Source organism: Elephantulus edwardii, unplaced genomic scaffold (assembly GCF_000299155.1).
Source record: "Elephantulus edwardii isolate Elephantulus edwardi_28Jun2011 unplaced genomic scaffold, EleEdw1.0 scaffold00247, whole genome shotgun sequence".
Lineage (NCBI taxonomy): Eukaryota > Metazoa > Chordata > Mammalia > Macroscelidea > Macroscelididae > Elephantulus > Elephantulus edwardii.
This window is the reverse complement of record NW_006399997.1, coordinates 1,431,817-1,453,313: the sequence shown is the minus strand read 5'-3', so window position 1 is coordinate 1,453,313 and position 21,497 is coordinate 1,431,817. Positions and strand designations below refer to the sequence as shown.

General features: G+C 40.3%; 1 protein-coding gene across 1 annotated transcript in view; it reads right to left on the bottom strand.

Annotated features, from left to right (window-relative positions):
- L2HGDH (L-2-hydroxyglutarate dehydrogenase) overlaps positions 1-21,497 on the bottom strand; it is an 80,812-nt gene that overhangs the window by 44,900 nt on the left and 14,415 nt on the right. The window contains exons 2-4 of the mRNA XM_006899219.1: positions 12,732-12,847; positions 11,740-11,891; positions 2,092-2,223 (exon numbers count right to left, since the gene is read on the bottom strand). Coding sequence (XP_006899281.1) covers positions 2,092-2,223; positions 11,740-11,891; positions 12,732-12,847 — 400 coding nt within the window. The remainder of the gene's footprint in view (positions 1-2,091; positions 2,224-11,739; positions 11,892-12,731; positions 12,848-21,497) is intronic.

The window sequence follows — 21,497 nt, the reverse complement described above, 5'->3', positions numbered from 1 at the left end:
AGAGAACCAATTATTATTATGCATAAAGCAGATTCATGTGTGTGTGTGTGTGTGTGTATAAAATAAATAATAAATAAGGGTCAGATTTTAAAAAAAAAGGAACTTTCTTATAAGCAGCTAATCAACCCTCAGGTTTCTCAGAAATGCATGGAGTAAGAGAGAAGGAAGACTTTTTCAAAAAGCTGTAATACTTGAATCAAGATCTGTAATACTGAGGACAACAACAGGTAACAAAGGGCAGTGCCAGTCAATACAACGGTTAAGAAGAGCAGCGGTACAATCTGTGAGATCCACAGGGCTGGCAGATGGCTACAGTGAGCTTGCAGGCACACAGAATCAGAGAGATAAGGGCCAAACAGCAAAGACCTAAGCACGGCTTGTCAGCAATGGCCAAAAGAAGGCCCAGCAGCAGGAAAGATTGAAAAGGACATGAGAAGTGTCTTATCGGGAAACTCTATTGATTGACAAAGCTGGCGTTGTCTCCAGAGTTGTTGAATCCTGTTACTTCCAAACTGATCCTGATGTTAAACTGTAACCTGTTACTTCCTCCAATAAACCACTTAATTATAACTACCATTTGAGTTCTGTGAGACATCACAGGAGCATTACAGAACCCAAAGATGGGAAGAAGAGTCTCAGGGCAGGAGAAGTTGGTGTTAGAAATGGAGTTAGCAACTTGGAGAAGCGGGACATGTGAGACAATTTTAACCTCACTAGAATGAGTTTTGCGCTGAGTTTCAAGAAAGTATCCGTTTCTTGTGTAACAAAGAAAAACAACACGTCATTAACCACATCCTTACCTTGAGGTTGCAGGGTATATGACACAACAGCCTTCCCCACAGGCTGACGCCACAAAACTAAAGCTTAAGCCAAAAAGTAAGTTGGAGTTGGGGACTAGGATGAGGAGGGCAAAACACTGCAGTGTAAGTGTACCACTCTGACGGGCTGGAGATATGAAGAAAATAATGCTCCACTTAACTTCCAGGCTGTCTCCTAGAAATCGCTTCTCTAAACCAAGCTTTTGAAAACCCATACCTAGCATTGAGTTCAAGGTCATACTCTGCTCCTCAGCTATCAAAAATGGTAAGGATAGGGAGAAATAAGACCATCCTCTGAAAGAGTCAGTTGAACTGTAGGGTTGAACTGACAGCCTCTGGTGAAAAGTAACACAAAGTAACAACTATATTATTATTCCTGTCTCCTTCATGAATAAAGAGGAAAGGACATCTGATTTTTCTCCATAGCATATTTTAAGCAAGACTCTACAACCTACCCGTTGTACTGACGCCAACTTTATCTTCCTAAAATACAGATCAGATATTATAGCTTATCGCCTCAAAAAAATGTCAGGGGTTCCCTACGCCTGCTGAATAAACTTCAAAACCTTTACTATGAATGCTAGCTGCCCTGGCTGGGCCTACTGCCTTTCCAGTCTCATATGTAATTTCTCCAACTACTTCTCACCATTCATGCCATGAAGCCTCACACTTAGTCTTGCTTTTGTGTATGTTGATAAATGTTGGTATTTTCTCACCAAGGGAAGACAGTGGGTATCCAGGGTTTGTGGAAATGACCTTTGTATCTGTCACCTCATGGATTCTGTGACAGAATCATCTGAGTATATGATTCCTGCCTCTTAAAAATTCATCCTTAGTTTTGGGGTTTTTTTTTAAATTTTTTTTTTTTAATTTTATTATTTTGTATGTGTGTACCGTCAAATCAGACTGACTGGTACAGGAGGAGATTGTCTCTCCTTCTCCAGTAGAGCATCTGGTGGATTTGAACGGCGAGCCTCTGTGATTGCAGTGCAATCCTTCTTGCATCCTTAGTTTGTTTTGTTTTGTTTTGTTTTTAAATTTTTATTATTTTGTGTGTGTGCCGTTAAATCAGATCTGACTGATACAGGAGGAGATTGCCCCTTCTTCTCCAGCAGAGCACCTGGTGGATTCGAATCGCATATCTCTGGGATTGCAGTGCAGCTTCTTGCCACTAGGCCACCAGAGCTCCCGCATCCTTAGTTTTTATGTAGCAAGATTATACCCTCAGTGAAACTATCCCTTTGAAAAAGTGTGTGTCTGAAGAATCACTTACCCTACAATACGGCTCCTTCTTTTTAATTTCTTCTTGTTGGATCAGTCTCAGACCCCGGACACCATTCTGAAGGCCTCTTTCATACAGATCCTTAAGTGTGGGAAATTCTTTTTGTTCAACAGCGACTATAAGCTGAAAAAAAGAGACAGAAATCATGGATTTAATTAAACACGTAATCAAAACAGAGTCAACAGTAAGGCAGTAAGTCAATTTTGAAAAATGTATTTTTTTCTTCATTTATCTACTTTTCCTCATTATCTCTACTAAAAAGTTGTCTTAAAAAATATCTTCCCCACAATTACAAAATGGACAAAAGACAGGGAAAGACTTTTCAGAGGAAGATATTCAGATGGCCAACAAACAGATGAAGAAATGCTCCAAAATCACTGGCAATAAGAGAGATACAAATCTAAACCACAATGAGATACCATTTCACCCCAGTAGCAGTGGCAAAGTTTAACAGGACATCAGATAATAAGTGTTAGACAGGATGTGGAAAAACAGAAACTCTTATACATTGTTGGAGATTATAAAATGATACAACTACTCTGGAAAGCAGTTTGGTGTTTCCTCAAAAAGCTGAACATAGAAATTCCACATGACCCAGCTCTTTCACTGTTTGGAATATACCCAAGAAAATGAGAACTGAGGCACAAAAAGAGATTTGTACACTAATGTTCATAGCAACATTTGCCACCATTGCAAGAACATGGAAATAGTCCAAATGTTCAACCACAATTGGATGGATTGAGATATTATGGTATATTCATATGATAGAATAGTACACAACATGTAGGAACAATGATTTTGAAAATCACTACCTAACTTGGGAGGGACTGGAGAGCATTATGCTGAGTGAACTAATTCAGTCCCCGAAGGACAAATACTGAATAACACCATTATTATAGCAATAGGAAGACAGATAACTAGTAAAACGTGTATGAGGATCCAAAGGAGGAAGGGAGGAGCAGAGGGGTGAAGATGGTCATAGGATCGCGCAATCTGATGTGTAGAGGGAGGGGTGGGTAAAGGAAACAGGAAAGATCTGGTATGAAAAATAATGAATACAAACTTTGTAAGTAAATTAGCATAAAATAAAAATAAAAAAAATCTTCCCCACAGATAAGATACAGCCTCAAATTCTACATTTGCTGTTATAGTCTCTACATGTATCTATAAACTTTATTAAGTCTGCTGTTATAGTCTCTACATGTATAACACATCTGTAAGCATGTATCTTATAATTATTACCTCTCAATTTTCAGAGGAGCTGAAAAGCACATGTGGTTTTAGTTTTTAACCTTTTTTCTCCCCAAACAGAATGGCCTACTTCTTCCTATGAAAGCATATGAAACTACCACAGCAAAAATTTGCCAATATTCAGTATAATATCTGGGAAAAAACCCAAGAAAGTAAAAAGAAAATCTATAGAAAGGGAGAAAATATTTGCAAATCATATTGTGCTGTAGTGGATAATTAATTATCTAACATTTTTTAAGCACTGTCAGTGTAAATCTCACTATATGGTTTGGTGGTTTTTACTATCATGTGTTGTTGAGTCGGAAGTGACTCATAGCTGACCCTTCACTGAGTTTTCAGAGGCTGTAAATCACAGGGGAGGAGACTGGCCATCTTTCTCCTGTGAAGCAGTTGGTGGATCTGAATATTCCTTTGGGCTGCCAGGGCAACTCCTTACCCACTAAGGCACCAGAGCTTCCTCGTGGTTGGGTTGGTTATTAATGTTGTTAGGCGCTGATGCTCAGCATATAAATTGAACAGGTATTAAGATAGAATACATCCCTGAAGCACTCCCTTCCCTACTCTAAACCATGCAGTGCTCCCCTGCTCCATTCACGCAACAGCCTTCTGATCCAGGTAACTGCTCCTCATAAGCACAATTAAGAGCCCTGGGATTCCCATTCTTCTCAATATCAGCTACAATTTGTCAAGATGCACACAGTCAAATTCCTCTGCACGGTCCAATACAGCACAAACAGACATTCTTCTGGTATTTCTTACTTTCAGCTAGGATCCATCTGACATCAGCAATGATATCCCTGGTGTCACAGCCTCTTCTAAATCCTGCTTGGACTTCTGGCAATTCCGTATCTATGCACTGTTGCAGCTGTTTTGAATGATCTTCAGCAGTATTTTGCTTGCGTGTAATACCAATGATACTGTTTGATAATTTCCACATTCAATTGAATCACCATTCTTAGGAATAGGAACAACATGGACCTCTTCCAATCAGTTGGCCAGACAGCAGCCGTCCTCCAAATTTCCTGGCACAGATCAGTGAGTACACCCAAGACTGTTAACTGAAATAAATCAATTGGTATCACATCGATTCCCGGCCCTTATTTTTTTGCCAATGCCTTCAATGCAGCTTCTACTTCCTCTTTCATTACCATTGGCTCCTGTTCATATGGTACTTCCAGAAATTTTTCAATTGTCAATCAATTCCTTCTAGTAGAGTGACTGTGTATTCCTCCACCTTATTTTGATACTTTCTGAGTCATTCAATATATTGCCCATAACATCTTTCAACATTGTTACATGAGGCTTAAAATTTGGTTTTATCCAAGAAGCTGGACTCTATGAAGAGTAATGTGGCATCAGGATTGGAGGGAGACTCATCAATAACCTGAGTTATGCAAATGATACAACCTTACTTGCTGAAAGAGAGGAGGACTTGAAGCACTTGTTGCAGAAGATCAAGGATCGTAGGCTTCAGTATGGATTACCTCTCAATATGAAAAACAAAACAAAACAAAAACAACCCAAAGATTCTTACCACTGGGTAAGTATACTAGACCAAAAGTTGGTATCATGATGGATGGAGAGGAGATTGAAACTGTTAACAGCTTCATCTTGCTTGGATCCACAAGTAACACCCTTAGTCTGAGCAGTATTGGAAATAAGGAGACACATTGCATTGGGAAAACCTGCAGTTAGGGACTTCTCCAAATAATTAAGGAAATGGCCATTTGAGGACTAAGGTGCATCTGATTCACGCCATAGTCTTTCAGATTATTAGCTATCCATCGGAGACCTGGACAATGAATAAGGATGACAGAAGAAGAATTGATGCCTTTGAGCTGTGGTGTTGGAGTAGAATGCCGAACATTCCATGGAGAGCCAAGAGAACAAATATATATGTCTTGGAGAGGGTGTAGCCAGAGTAGTCATTGGAGGCAAGAATGATGAGTCTTTGCCTCACATGATTTGGAAATATTGCTAGGAGGTGCTATTCCTTGCAGAGGGACATGATTTTGGGAAAGGTGGAGGGTTAGTGAAGGAGAGGAAGACTCTCAACCAGTGGATTGACACGGTGACTGCTTCAATGAATGGGCCTTGTGTGTCAGGAAGTGTGAAGGCAGTGTAGGACAGGACTAGGTTCAGATCTTTTGTTCATATGTTTGTTAGAGTTGTACTTGACTTGATGGCACCTTAACAAGAGGTGCTGAGGAGTCAAGCACAACTCATGGTGACACTATCTGTAGAGAAATCGTCAGAGAAGCTCAATATCAACTGTTCAAACCAGACCAGGTGCTGACAGTAAAACAGATCATGAGTTACTCATATGCAAGTTCAAACTGAGGCTGTAGAAAATTAAAAGAAGTCCACAAAAACCAAAATAAGATATTGAGTCTATTCCACTTGAATTTTAAAATGATCATAAAAATAGATTTAAAGCACTGAACACCAACAATCAAAGACCAGACAAGGCATTGGTTGACATCAAGGATATCAGCCATGAAGAGAGGCAAATATTTACAAAGAAAGAAGAGAAAGAAAAAACCCAAATGGATGTTAGAAGATGTTAGAAGAAACCCAGAAAATCACATTGGGTTGAGTTGTTGCTGTTAGGTGCTGAGTCAGGTACAACTCATAACAAACCTATGAACAAAAGATGTGAACCTCTATCCTGTATCATCCTCACATTTCCTGATAAAAAGAGCCCCTTGCAACAGTCACTGTGTCAATCCACCTGGTTGAGGGTCTTTCTCTCCTTTGCCACCCTTCCCGGCATCATGTCGCTCTCCAAGGAATAGCCTCTCCTAGCAACATTCCTAAAGTATGTTAGGCGAAGCACCTCATCATTCTTGCTTCCAAAGAGCACTCCAGCTGCACCCTCTTCAGGACATATCTGTTTGTTCTCTTGGCTGTCCATGGGATGTTCAGGGTCCTTCTCCAATACTATAGCTCAAAGGCATCAATTCTTTTTCTGTCACCTTTATTCATTGTCTAGCTCCAGCAACTGATTGGGAAGACTATGGCCTGAATCAGATGCACCTTAGTCCTCAAACTGGCATCACCACTCTTCGGCAATTTGTAAGTTGTTTCCCAGTGCAATGCATCTCCATATCTCCTGACAGCTGGTACCAAGAGTGTTAGCTGTGGATACAAGCAAGATGAAGCTGATGACAGTTTCAATCTCCTCTCCATCCATCACAATGTTGCCTATCAGTCCGGTGGTAAGAATCTTTGTCTTTTTGACATTGGGATGCAATCCATACGAAAGTCCGTGTTTCTTGATCTCTGCACCAAGTGCTTCAAGTCCTTCTTACTTTCAGCAGGCAAGATTGTGTCATCTGCATAAGGCAGGTTATTGATGAGTGTTTCCCTCCAATCCTGATGCCTCACTCCTCTTCCTAGAATCCAGCATCCTGGATGATTTGCTCAGCATAAAGAATGAATAAATGTGGAGAAAGAATACAACCATGATGCACTCCCTTCTCTATTTTAAACAATGCAGTAGTGTGCCCCGGCTCTGTTGGTTCACACAACAGCCTCCTGGTCAAGGTATAGGTTCCACATGAGCACAATTATGTACTCTGGGACTCCCATTGGGTTGGGTAGGACTATGCAAATGTTAATATGTATTGCCCACCAGATGGATTGGCTATCTTGCTAAGTATGGTGGAAATATTTTGGAAAGGAACATGCAATTAAGATGTACAAAATGCTAACATGGGGATTGGTCAGTTTTGCCATCCCACTAGTCTTCAACTGAGCAGGCTCCAGGCAGAAAAGGGGAAGTTCACTCCATCAAGAAAGCAGCACCAGCTAAAAAAAAAAAAAAAAAAAAAAAAAAAGAAAGAAAAAGAAAGCAGCACCAGAGAATGCAGCACGTGCTTTGGGCGAGAGATTCCGGCACGAGGTGGATCAAGACCAAGACATGGCAGCCTAGACAGCAAGCAGTCCAGAGGGCAATAGTGGTGGCAGCAGCACAAGAGCAGCAGAGGTGGTGAAGAACCAGATACTGGTGTAAAATAGAGCTGCGTTGGGTTTGCCAGCCCAGAGAGCTAGAACTGAGTGCATTCAGTCTTCAGGCACAGTGGGGGTGGTACATAATTGGTAGAACTCAAAGGAGCTTTGTAACACTTGCCAAACCAGAGTAGAAGTCAAGACTGTGAAGATGATGGTAAGAGAAAGGCCTGTTTGTAAGCTCTAGGTTGCCCTGCTTAAAGAATCGTGTCCTGAATGTGTCCAATCCGAATTATAATCTGTCATTTTGCTAACTAACTCCATAATCATGAGTATGATCTGTGAGTTCTGTGTGGACATTGCAGTAAATTACTGAACCTAGGGATAGGCACCTCTGGTGGTCTAATGACAAGAAGCTGCATTGCAATCCCGAAGGCACACAGTTTGAATCCACAGCTAATCTGTGGGAGAAGAATGGGTAATCTCCCGTGTGATTTACTTCCTCTGAAAACCCACCAGAGGGTCTGCTATAGGTCATTTCTGACTCAATGACACACAACAACAACAGAAGATACAGGGAGCTCTGTGGCCTAGTGGTAAGAAGCTGTGCTCCAATCTCAAAGGCAGATGGTTCGAATCCACCAGCTGCTCCACGGGAGAAGGATGGGCAGTCTCCTTCTGTGCAATTTATTGCCTCAGAAAACTTACTGGATGGTCAGCTATGGGTCAGTTCTGAACAACAACAGTAGTAGTAGGCATCAAGAACTGTGGAAGGGATGATTGGTACTGGAGTTGACATTGTGGGGTTGGGGGGGTGACTTCAGTGTAATTATCTTTGCTCTGTAGTTACTGCTGATGAGGACTCATCCCTCTGTGAAAATACACTGGGACGCTGACACCTACTGTTTTCACATCTATACCAAGTAAGAGTTCAAAACTACAGAAAAGAACAGTTTGATAATAAAACTATGATAGCTAATTAATAGGTAAGGGATTTGAATGAAATATATTCCCAAAGAAGATATACAAATGGTTGATCAGTGCATGAAAAGATGTACAAAAATATTAATCAATGAGATATAAAATATTAATGCCATTTCACATCCATTGAAAAAACACAATGAACATCCCACACAAATAACAAACAGAAAAACCATGGTCAAACTCATTGCTATTTGGTTGGAAAGGACTCCTAGCTGACCGTCCTGCAGGTTTCTGTGGCTGTAAATCACATGGGAGGAAACAGTTTATCTTTTTTTCCTCAGAGGCACCCATGGATTGGAACCACCAGAGGGGCGCAGCTTTTGGATTAGCAGTGCAACTCCCTATGGACCACGCTACTAAAATAAAAAAAGACAGAAAATGACAAATGCTGATGTGGACGAACTGGGATCTTCAGTCACTGCTGCTGGGCATGTAAAATGGTGCAGCACTTAGGAAAAAAATCTGTAATTTTCTCAAAATGTTAAACACAGAGTTACCATGTCTATCCCACCTCTAGGTGTATACTCAAGATAATTAAAAATATATCTAAATAAAAAGCACATTAATGTTCAGAGCAGCACTACTGATAAACACCAAAATATAGAAACCAGCAAAAAGGCAGATTAACTGATAAAAAACAAAAAGTTGTATATCGAAGCAATGGGAATATTAGCTGATACTGAAAATAAATAGTAATACATAACAAACTTGGAAACATTATGTTGTTGTTACGTGCCATCAAGTCACCTGCAACCTGTAGAGAACCTACTTACAACAGCTCTGAGGCCTGTCCTGTCCTGAGCTAATCTCACTGATTCCGACACACCTACACCTTCACTGCCCCAGTTACTGTAACAATTCATTTCATAGGAGGTCTTCTTATCCTGTGCTGTCCACTCACCCTTCCGAGTATGATGTCCTTCTCCAAGTCCCTCCTGGTCATGTGCCTAAAGTATGTGAGATGGAGCTTCAAAAATCCTAGCCTCCAAGGAGAAACATAGTTTAATCCTCTCTAAGACAGACTTATTTTTTTTTGGCAGTCCATGGTATGTTCAAGACCTTTATCCAGCACCACAACTCAAAGGCATCAATTCTTCTGTCATCCTTAGTTATTGTTCAGCTCTCTGATGCAGAGTAAGTAATCGCAAAGGCTATGGCCTGGATTAGGCACACCTTAGTCTCTAGACTGACATCAGTACTCTTTTCAATACTCTGGAGAGATCCTTGACAGCAGATTTTCCCAGTGCTGACTTTCCCAGTCTTTTCATTTCCTGACTGCTGGTGTCAAGTGTTGATCCTGGAGACGAGCAAGCTGATATTGTTAACCTCAATCTCTTCTCCATCTATCATGGTGCTGCCAATTGGCCCAGTGGTAAGGATCTTTGTTTTCGAGATGTTGAGCTTCATTCCAAATTAAAGACTACAATCCTTGACCTTCTGCAGCAAGTGCTTCAAGTCCTCCTCAGTTTCGGCAAGCAAGATTGTGTCACCTGCATAACGTAGGTTGTTGATGAGTTTTCTCCAATCCTGATACCACACTCCTCCTCATAGATTCCAGTCTCTCAAATGATCTGATTTGCATATAGATTGAAAAGGTATGGAGACAGGATGCATCCCTGACACACTGCTTTCCTGATTTTGAACTGTGCAGTGTTTCTTTGCTGTTCTGTTCTGAGGACTGCTTCCTGGTTCAAACACAAGTTTCGCAAAAGCATAATCAAGTGTTTTAGGATTCCCATTTTTGTCAAGGTTAGCCACAATTTGTTGTGATCCACACAGTCAAATGCCTTTGCATAGTCAATGAAACATAGATATACTAAGTAAAATGGAGAAGTACAAAAGCCTACACATTGCATGATTCCATTTATATGAAGTGTCCACAACAAGCATATCCATATACATAAAACAACTGGATTAGTATTTGCCAAGGGAGCTCTGGTGAAACTTAGTGGTTAAGGAGCTGACTTGCCAATCTAAAGACATAAGATTTTAATCCACCAGCTGCTTTAAGGGAGAAAGATGGACAATTTTCTCCCACGAGAGTTACAGTTTCTGAAAATCTGCCAAAAGATCAGCCATGAGTCATTTCAACTCTCACCAGCCCAAACAACAATGCAGTGTTTTCCAGGAACTGAGAGAGGAGAGAATAGAAGTGACTGCTAACAGGTATGAGAGACCTTTAAAACTTATTGCCATCTGGTCAGAACTGACTCATAACTGATCCTTAACTGACCCTATCGGGGTTTGGAGGCTATAAATCATATGGGAGGAGATTACCTATCTTTCTCTCTCAGAAGCACTGATGAATTCGCGCCTCGAAAGAGACACCCACCACCTTTGGGTTAGTAGTACAATGCGTTAGGGCCTACAACATCAGAGCTCCTTAAACTTACTACCATCGAGTCAGAACCAGCTCAGAGCTGACCCACCAGTAGCTTTTCCAGAGGAGACTACCCATCCTTCTCCTGAAAAGCTGGCTAGTGGGTTCGAACTGCCAGAGGCACCACCTTTATGTAAGCAGAGCCACTTCCTACAGACCATGCCAACAGAGTTGATGAATTAGATACTGATGAGGATTGCACAACTCTGTGAATGCACTAAAAATGAAATGACATAGATTATAAAGATGAATGGTACCATAACCAAAAATGCAAACCCGCTTTGGTCAAATAAAGTCTGATTCATAGTGACCCTCCAGTGATGGATGGAGACTGTGAGGACAGGGCAAGGTTTCGATTTGTTCTTCACAGGGTCGCTATGGCACCCAATGACAACAAACAAGGCAGAGGACTTCCGAGGATGTGAATCTTCATGGAAGCAAACTGTCACATCTTTCACTGTCAGAACACTGGGAGGTTCAAACTGCTGTAGCAGAGCAGAATCAACCAAATCTCAATATTACTTAAAAAATTACAGCCAGTCATACCATAATTTATTATCTAATAAACTCAGCTCATTGTCGTCAAGTCAGAACCTAGTCATAACAACCCTCCAGTGGGTTTTCAGAGACTCTAAGTCACATGGTGGGTGAATGCCCATCTTTCTCCCTTGAAGCAGCTGGCAGATTAGTGCCACCTGCCTGTGGGCTGGTAGCAAAGTTCCTTATCCACTAGGCCACCAGAGCTCATACCAGAATTTATAAATTACTGAGATTTAAAATAAAAACACCCCAAAGGAAGAAGAGGACATTTTTTTTTAAAAAAGTCAATATTAAACATCACTAAGAAAACACTGCTAATATTATGAGCCACTAAATAGGAAATGACTCCTCGCAGACCCCTCAGCAGGTTTTCAGAAGCTGTAAATTGCACGTGAGTAGCTTGCCATCATCCTCCTGAGGAATAAATAAAAATACCTGGTGGAATTGAACCATCACTTTTGAGCTGTAATTTAACTCACTACCTACAAAACCAAATAGAATAAATCACTCTGGAACTGAGTAAAATGCCATACCTTGCCACACTGCTTGTAGGGAATTCCCTTTTTGTCACAGTACTCATAGAGGAGGGATGCACCTTGAACACACAGTTTAGCTTTCAAAGATGCAGGTTTATAATAAATTCCACTATGTATGACACCACTGTTATGTCCAGTCTGGTGAACAGCTATAGAACAAAAGAAAACTGGGTAAGAAAAAAGGGCATCACACACATAGAACTATGAGGTAGGGAAACACACTTACAGAATTGAAGCTATTAGAGACGACAGCATTTAAAATCACATCTAAATGTGTTCTTGGAGTTCTAAGTTCCTACAGTGGCTATCCTTGGTGTCATGTCATATCCCCCTAGTTCACCTCTAACTGGAGCTACAACTTTAAAGGAGACTTAACTCTTGCTGCCAGCAAATCACTTCAAGGGCCCACTCTGACTTTTTCTAATGTTTTAGAGTAGAGCAGAGGCCATTCAACAAGCTCCGGGACAATCCTCAACCAATAAGGGCAGGTACTCACTCATCGCCCTACAGCCGGAACTGACTCATAGCTGACTCTCCAGTGGGTTTTCAGACACTGTACATCACACACACAAGATAACCCCCTCTTCCTCCCTTCGGAGCTGATGATTGAGCGCCACCTCTGGATTTGTACTGTAACTCCCTGCTGACTAGGCTCCCAGAACTCCTTCCTAATGACAGAAGCTGCTAGAGAAATGAGCACAACTTTGAGAAACTACAGATATCTCCTGAGGGAGTCCCAGCACAATGAAGCTGACAGCTGTGACACTCATTATGTACTACTTCTGGTTTGCTTTCTTTCTTTCCAGTTTGACTTTACCACTCCTTCATCCCTGCCTCCTTTCAAATAAATTATCTACATATCCACATCCTTGTCTCCAAGTCTGCTTTCAAAAGAACCTAAGGTAAGGTACTAACAGCGGCACTGAGTATGAAAGACTCAGCAAAGACACAATGAGCAGATACTAAGTTAGGCCACTGATCATACGTACCTAATTTGTTTTCCTTTTCCAGCAGACCAATGGAAAGTGCTGGATGCCGCCGGATGAGTGCTCTGGCAGAGGCAAGCCCCACAATTCCACCACCAATGACGACCAAATCAAAGGAGCTTTAAGAGAAAAATAATTGGAAAGAATGCCTGTTTACAGTTGATCTTATGAAACTTCAGATGTGTAGTTTTCATAACCAGTTGGTAATACATTAAGTTATGATCATGAAAATATTTCTTGGGCTTGGTGCTAACTATTTCTACAATCAGGAGCAAACCCCTAAAGGTTATACATATTGTTGGTCAGCAATATAATCAGCTAAGTCCTTCATTCCTTCTGTTGAGCACACTGGATAGCAGACTGGTGTCTAAATGACTCTAAAGTCTACAGTACCCACCAGTGATTCCTTTGTATTAAGCAAAACATTTGTCTTTTAAAAACTCACATCCAAGAAACAGCTAGTGAACACATGAAATCATACCATAATAAGTAGCACCAGGAATAGCCTTAGAACCACAATTTAAACACAGTAAATTACAATCACTGAAAAAATTTTAAACAATGAGAGCCTCTGGTCAACAAATTTCTTTTTCATATGTTCAATATGGTGGAGAACTTTTAAGCTAAGACCGTCATTTGAAAAATGATGTGGAGCTTCAGTTTCAAAATTACTAACAGAAGCACATCCATTATATTGCATTTGTTAGCACTTTAGTGGCTACATCTGGAAGCAGAAGCAGCTACAACTGGAGACAAAGCTGTTTGTTCTTTTTTTTTTTCCATGGTAAAGACTGCTTTATTGGTGACAGTTAGTGCAAGTCAATAAATACTGATCCCCAAAGAAGAGCTCTTTTGATCAGATTACTGGTCCACAGGGCACGGAATTAAACTGAAGCCAGAGCTGGGATGATAACTTGAAGTCAATTCTGCTTCTTGGGAAACGAAGCCACAGCCAGCTGATATATGGCATATGCTGTTCTGCCAACTGTAAGAAACATGGTGGCTCTATACAAGAGGGCATCAGCTGCCCCACCCTTTAGATGCACTGGAATTCCATTATCCTCCTGAAACAGCTTTTGTTCTTCTAGAACTTTATTTTCAAACTGTCTGCGTGAAGCAGTACTTCTGGTCCTCTGGGTAATTTGACGAAGAGCCAACAGATTCCGCAGCATCTTGGCTGTATTTTTTGCCCACCAACCTCGACAACTGAACACCCTAAAAGCTGTTTGTTCTTGATGAATGAATAGCTGCATTTAATTTGGCAATAAGAAAAGACACAAGTTCACTCTTGTAGTACACGACCCTCTTAACAAGTTTGGACTGGAAAGCCTCTAGGTGATACTCAATAGTTAGTTCTTACTTGTTGCACCTTCAGATGTTTTTTTGCTATGTACATTCAAGTTGACTGCCACTCAAAGGAACCCTACAAAAAAATAAAAAAATAAAATAAAGAGAAAGAAAGGAACCCTACAAACAATGGACCTGAACCCTGTCCTCTCCTGGCCATGCCACATGTACAACACACTTGAACCCATTGTTACATTCACTGTGTCAATTCTTGTTGAAGGTCTTTCTCTTTCACTAACCTTCCATCTTTCCAAGTATGATGTCTTCTTCTAAAAAACTGCCCCTTCAAACAATATACCCAAAATAAGTGAGACAGAGCTTCACACCATTCTTGCTTCCAAAGAGCAACCTGGTTTCACTTTCTCCAGGACAGACCTGTTTGTTTTCTTGGCAGACATTGGGATATTCAGTACTCATCTCCAAGAACATAACTCAAAGTCATCAATTCTTCTGTCATCCTTAGTCACTGTCCAACTTTCAGATGCACAGCAAGCAACTGAGAAGACCATGGCTTGGATCAAGCACACCTTGGTCTTTAAACTGCTATCATTGCTCTTTAGTACTTTGATGAGGGTCTTGACAGATTTTGCCAAGCAACTTACCTTTAGATTTATTGACTGCTGGTATCAAGAGTGCTGATTGTGGATCCAATTGTGGATTGGTGACATTGTTGATAATTTCAATCTTATCTCCATCTATCATGATGCCACCTATTAGCCCTGCGGTGAGGATTTTTCTTTTATTTTCTTGATGTTGAGATGCAATCAGTATTGAAGTCTCTGATCTTTTACAACAGGTTTCAAGTGCTCCTTATTTTCAGCAAGCAAGGCTGTGTCATTTGCATAATACAGATAGCAGATGAGTCTTCCTCATAAACTCCAGTTCATCTAATGATTTGTTCAGCATACAGACTAAATATATAAGGAGAAAGATACAGCAGCCTTGACCCTCCCACCTTTTAGGTATAGGTTTTGCACAGGCACAATTAAGTATGCCCATGAATGGGATTCCCATTCTTCTCAATGTTAGTCAATTTGTAGTGATCCACAGAACCCAATGCATTTGTATAGTAAATAAAACATAGATAGACAACCTTCTGATCTTTTCTGCCAAGATCCTCTGATATTATCAATGTCATTCCTGATGTCACAGCCTGTTCTTTCTAAACCCAGCACGAATTTCTAACAGTTCTCTGTTGATACACTGTTTTAGCCAGTTTTTCATAATCTTCAACAAGATTTTGCTTCCATGTGATATTAACTGTTCAATAATTTCCACATTCTGTAGGATCACCTTTACTGGAAATGGGAATAACTATGGATTTCTTCCAGTCAGTTGGCCACGTAGCTGTCTTCCAGATTTCTTGGCACCACCTAGTGAGCACATCCAGGGCTGCACTTCTTTGTTGGAATATGTTAACTGGTTTTCCATCAATTCCCGGGCCTAGTTTTTTGTCAGTGCCTTCAGGGCTTCTTAAAATTCTTCCTTTATTACCACTGGTTCTTGGTCATATGCTGCTTCCTGAAGCGGTTACATGTATACCAATTCTTTTTGTCACAGTGGCTCTGTGTTTCTTCCATATTTATTTGCTGCCTCTTGGACTTTAATTTGTTCTTCTGTTCTCTCAGTTCAAGAGATACTAAACGAGTTCTTCCCTTTTGATTTTCTGACTCTACTTCTTTGTACATTTCATCCCAATTCTTTGGTTTATCTTGTTTTTGGATTTTTTTGTTTGTCGCCCTAAGATACTCTTTGGAATCTGTTCAATTCTTTCACTTCATTATTTCTTCCCTTTGTTTTGGCTTCTCAACATTTTAGTGTAATTTTCAGAGTCTCTTTTGATACTAATTTTGGTGGGGTTTCCCCCCACTCCCTTCTTTGTAATGACTTTTTGCTTTCTTTATGGATGATCCTTACTATTATCCTACCATTTAATTGGTCTTTGATCATTAGTGTTTAATGCCTAGAACCAACTTTTAAATTCAAGTGGGATAGACTCAAGACTGTAATTTGGTTCTCATGGATTTCTTTTTATTTCCTCCAGCTTCTGTTTGAACTTGCACTTGAGTAGTTGATGATCTGTTCCACAGTGAGAGTGTGTCCTGGTTTTAACTACTTATATTGAGATTCTCCAATGATTCTTTCCATAGAAACACATTTAAATAACTGAGATGGTCACTAACATGTGCACATTATATTGTTGTTGTTGTTGCTATGTGCCGTCGAGTTGCTTGGGTCCTTTTAAGTCAAGTACAACTTACCATAATCCTGTGAACAACAGATCTGAACCTTGTTCCATCCTGTGCCATCCTCATCGCCTATGACACCCCTCAGCCCATGGCTGCAGTCACTGTATCAGTCAATCCATCTCACTGAGCGGCTTCCTCTCTTTTGCTGACTCTCCATCTTTCCAAGTACAATATCCATATTTCTAGGAAATACCCCTTCCTAGCAATACACTAGGATCTCACTTCATTTGTGCTGCTCTTTTTGTGTCTTTGCTTCTGATGTATTTAACAAAATATGCATGTCTAGAAGATCTGCTATAAGGCCTAAAATGGGAGGCAGGGGACTTGAGGAGATCAGGAGATGTATTGTATTGGGCAAGTCTGCTATCAGGAACTTCTTCAAAGTGCTGAGGACCAGTGATTCCAGTTTGAAGACTAAGGAGCTTTTCAATCACTTGATAAGTACCTGAGAACTGAACAATAAATAAAGATGACAGAAGAATTGATGCTTTTGATTTGTGGTATTGGAGAAGTGTACTGAATATACCATGAACTGCCAAAGAATTAAACAGACATGTCTTGGACAAAGTGCAGCCAGAATACTCTTTGGAGGCAAGGATGGTGAAACATCATCTCACATACTTTAGGTATGTTATTAGGGCAGCAGTCCCTGGAAAAATTATAAAAAGAAAGCAGAGGGTCAGCAAAAAAAAGAAAGACCCCAGTGAGATGGACTGACATCTTAGCTGCAAAAATGGGATCAATCCAAAGGGAGCTCTGATGGCCTTGTGGCAAGAAGCTGCACTGCAATCCCAGAGGTATGTGGTTCAAATCCACCAGACGCAATGCTGATAAAGAAGGGGCAATCTCCTCCTGTACCAGTCAGATCCGATTTGACGGTACACACACAAAATGAAAAAATAAAAAAAAAAAATGGGATCAATCCCACAATTCTGTTACATAGTTACCAAGAGCCAGAAAAGGGAGCGGTGGTAGCTTAGTGGTAAGGAGTTGTGCTACCAACCCAAAGGTACACAGTTTGAATCGAACAGTTGCCCTGAACAAGAAGGATGGACAATCTCTTCCCATGTAATTTAATTACTGCCTATGAAAGAGTCAGCTATTAGTCAGTTCTGACTCAGTGGCACATAACAAGAGCCAAAACAGACTCAGTGCCATCTAACAAACAACAACAACAAACCATAAACAGGTTTTTAAGAATTTTACCTTCCCCCCACCCATTAAGCCAGAGTATATAAACTGTCTTCAGGTTTTAAACATCCGATTTATTTACTGACTGATACTCTTTAACAAACACCTTCAAACTGATTGTGTCATGGCCTACAACATGAAACAGAAGTAACAAACAACTCAACTTATTGCTGTCTAGTTGGAATTGACTCATCATTTCCTGTAGGGTTTTGGAGGCTGTAAATCACAGTGGAGCAAACTGCCCATCTTTCTCCATTAGAACCAGCGGTGAATTCAAACTGCTATGGAAATACCATCTTAGGGGTTAACAGTGCAATTCTCAAGGGGCTAAGTAGGCCACAAGAGTTCCCCAAAACAGGAATAGACTTGAATTTTTATGATTTAAGTGATCTGTCACTGTAACCAGAATGAGAAGAGTAACAGGTTGAAGCTATGGAATGTGACACTCAGAAAAAGTTCTATTCAAAAGCTTGATGCAAAAGACTGGCTTATTGGCTGGACTGTGGCTAGCCACATACACTGTATTTCAGCAGGATACTGCCAAATTTGAGCATGATGCTGTCATCCCATCTTTCCTAAACCATACCTAAAGCTGGAAAACACTGTCTGAAGCCTTTCTTTGAAGCAACTGAAAAAACTCCCCTACTTACAACAAATTCTTTAGTGTAATCAACTCTACCAGCTGCTCATAGAGATTTTTAATCACTGAAAAGGCTCTGAACCCTTTTTCACACTAAAATAAGGCTAATTAAGAACCATATTCACCTGTTCGAATTTACCTACAAATTCTTAAAGACAGGATCAAATCTCCTTCATAACCTAAGTGTTGCCTGTTACACAATTTTCTAACAAAACTAACCATGAACTTATGATATAACCTAGAAATTGGATTCTTGGTCATTCATCCCAGAGAAAAAGAAACTATACTTACACAAAACCTTGTAGCCCTCCATACATAGCAGTTTCATTCATAATATCCCCAAAATGGAAATACTCAATATCCTTCAGTAGGTGAATTCCAGCCACTTGGACTTTTAACCACCAGAACAGCACAGCATTTAGATTAGAGTGCAATTCCCTATGGGCTACATCACCAGAGCTCTGATTCACAGCATCCTAATATACAACAGAGTTAAACACTGCCTAGTTCTATGCCATCCTTTGCCATGTTTCACCCCATTATTGCAGCCACTGTATCAATTCTTGTCATCTTATAAAATATTTTTTCTTCCAGTGACTGGTCCTGCCTCTTAACATGTCCAAAGTACAAAAGTCATACCCTCTTAGGTTCTAAGGAAAATTCCAGAATACTTAATTTTGTTCATGTGGAACCTGTACATAGTCCAAGGGCAATCATTCAAACAGAACAAGAGACTCTTGCAAGTTAAAAATCAGGAAAGACGTGCATCAGGGTTATAGATTTTCCCCCACACTTAAACTATATGCTGAAAAAAATATGCTAAGAATATGGACGATGTGAAGAATGTGGCCTCCATATTGCGTAAAGATGCATTAACAACAACTTGTGAATAGGTAGATAACACAACCTTATTAGCTGAAAGTGAAGAAGACTTAAAACACTGAGAAAGGGCAAAGAGCCTTCAGTATGGTTTACACTTCAACACAAAAAAAGCAAAAATTCCCACAACTGGGCCATCATGATAAACAGATAAAATCGAGACACTTCACCAAAGAAGACATTCAGATGGCCAACAAGCACATGAAGAAATGTTCAAAATCCCTAGCTCTAAGAGGGATGCAAATCAAAACAACTATGAGATATCATCTCACCCCAGTCAGAATAGCAAAATTTAACAGAACAGCAAGCAACAAATGCTGGTGAGGTTGTGGAGAAACTGGAACCCTTATTCACTGTTGGTGGGAGTGTAAAATGGTGCAACCACTGTGGAAGGCTGTATGGCGCTTTCTCAAAAAGTTGCAAATAGAGATACCATTTGACCCAGCAATTCCACTACTGGGAATATATCGCAAAGAGACCATAACTGATATCCAAGCAGATATATGCACACCCATGTTTATCGTGGCTCTGTTCACAATAACAAGGAGTTGGAAACAACCCAGGTGCCCATCAACAAACGAATGGATAGAGAAGCTGTGGTATATTCACACAATGGAATACTATGCTGCATTGAAAAACAAGGAACTCATGCAATATTATTAGAAATGGGTGAACCTGGAGGACATTATGCTGAGTGAAATATCTCAGTCGCAAAAGGAGATATATTGCATGGTGACACTGTTGTAAAATGGGATTGATATCAGGGTTGGGGTAAGACTGAGAAAAACTGGATAAATTGTGTATACTGCACTGAAACAGATGAGGGAGTGAATAATTTAAAAGAGTCCACAATTAAGGTTGCATAGTGGAATGTACTTGAGGCGGTGGGAGGGGCGCAGGGGGTGTTTCTTTTACTTTTGAAAGAGAGGAGCGAACTGGGGGGAGGAGGGCAGAGAAGTGCCTCAATGAATGAATGGAAATCCAAAATCTCTGTAAATGTTCATTAAAATTCTTTAAAAAAAAAAATTCATTTTACGTGGATCCACAATCAATACCCATAGAAGCAGCAGTCAAGAAATCAAATGACGGGGAGCTCTGGTGGCCTAGTGGTAAGAAGCTGCAACTACAATCCCAGAGGCGCACGATTCAAATCCACCAGATGCTCTGCCGGGGAAGGAGGGACAATCTCCTCCTGTACCAGTCAGATCTGATTTGACGGTACTCTAACACACACACACACAAAAAGAAAACAGATGACTGGCCAAACTTTATTGGGTAAATCTACTAGACCCCTTTACAATATTCCAAAGTAAAGATGACATTTTCCCCCTTAGTGTTTTAAAACAAGTTCTAGCCAATCTTTTTGAAGAAGAATATTAATGATTTCTTTTTCATCAGTGTGTTCTAGCATGCTTCTGATGATATAAGAATCACTAATATAAGGATCAGTGATAGCCGATGTGCATATTTTGTAGTATTTTCCATATGCTGTGCCCGGTTCAGTATTACTGCTAGTGTGGTGATGGACACTAGTTTTGGCCAACACTGTCTATTTCAGATTTCCTCAATGTGGAAGGTGTTGGCAAGGATGACCAACTTAGCTCTTCCTTTCCGGATCATCTCCAGAGTCTGCTTGTACCCTAGCACGTATTTTCCACTTTTCATAACAAGCTGGAACCTAGGTGATCAACTCCAGGGACTTTTCGTCTTTTTTTGCAGCTACCACCTTCATGTCATAGGTGTAGGCTGGCCCTTGACCAACAGCTGCTGACAAAATGGCCAAGGAAGGATAAATGAAGCACTAACGCACAAGGCTGACTATTCACAAATGACATTTTGAGGATTAAGGTATGCCTGACGAGAGTCAGGGTATTTCCAACTACCTCCATATGCTTGTGAAAGCTGGACAAGGAATGTGAGAGAACAAAGAATTGATATCTCTAAGTTATGGTGTTGATGAAGACAGGTGTGCCAGAGGAATGCATAAATCTGTACTTGTGTCTTTAAGAATTTGTAGGTCCGTTGGAACAGGTGCATATTGTTTTTGATTAACAGTGACAGTGAGCAGTGTTTGGTTCCATTGCATCTGAATTGCTGGGTCAAGAATGACTTGCCATTTAACATTACCACCACCATCACCACCACCACTATCACAAATATAATTCATGTACAAAGTATTGTACATACCATACAAATGACTGCATGTAAAACTGGTGACATCTGTGGTATGTACCAAGGTCAACTGGTTCATTTTAACATTGCACTATAGTTATGTAAAATGTTACCAGTGAGAAAAATTGGATGATGGATACAGAGGACCTCTCAGATTCTTTTTTTTTTCAGTGTTCAATGCAACAAATTTATTCTTTTTTCTTATTATTAAATTTTATTAGTTTTAATGAACATTTACAGGGATTTTGGGTTTTCATTCCTTCATTGCTGCACCATTCTCTCTACCCTCCT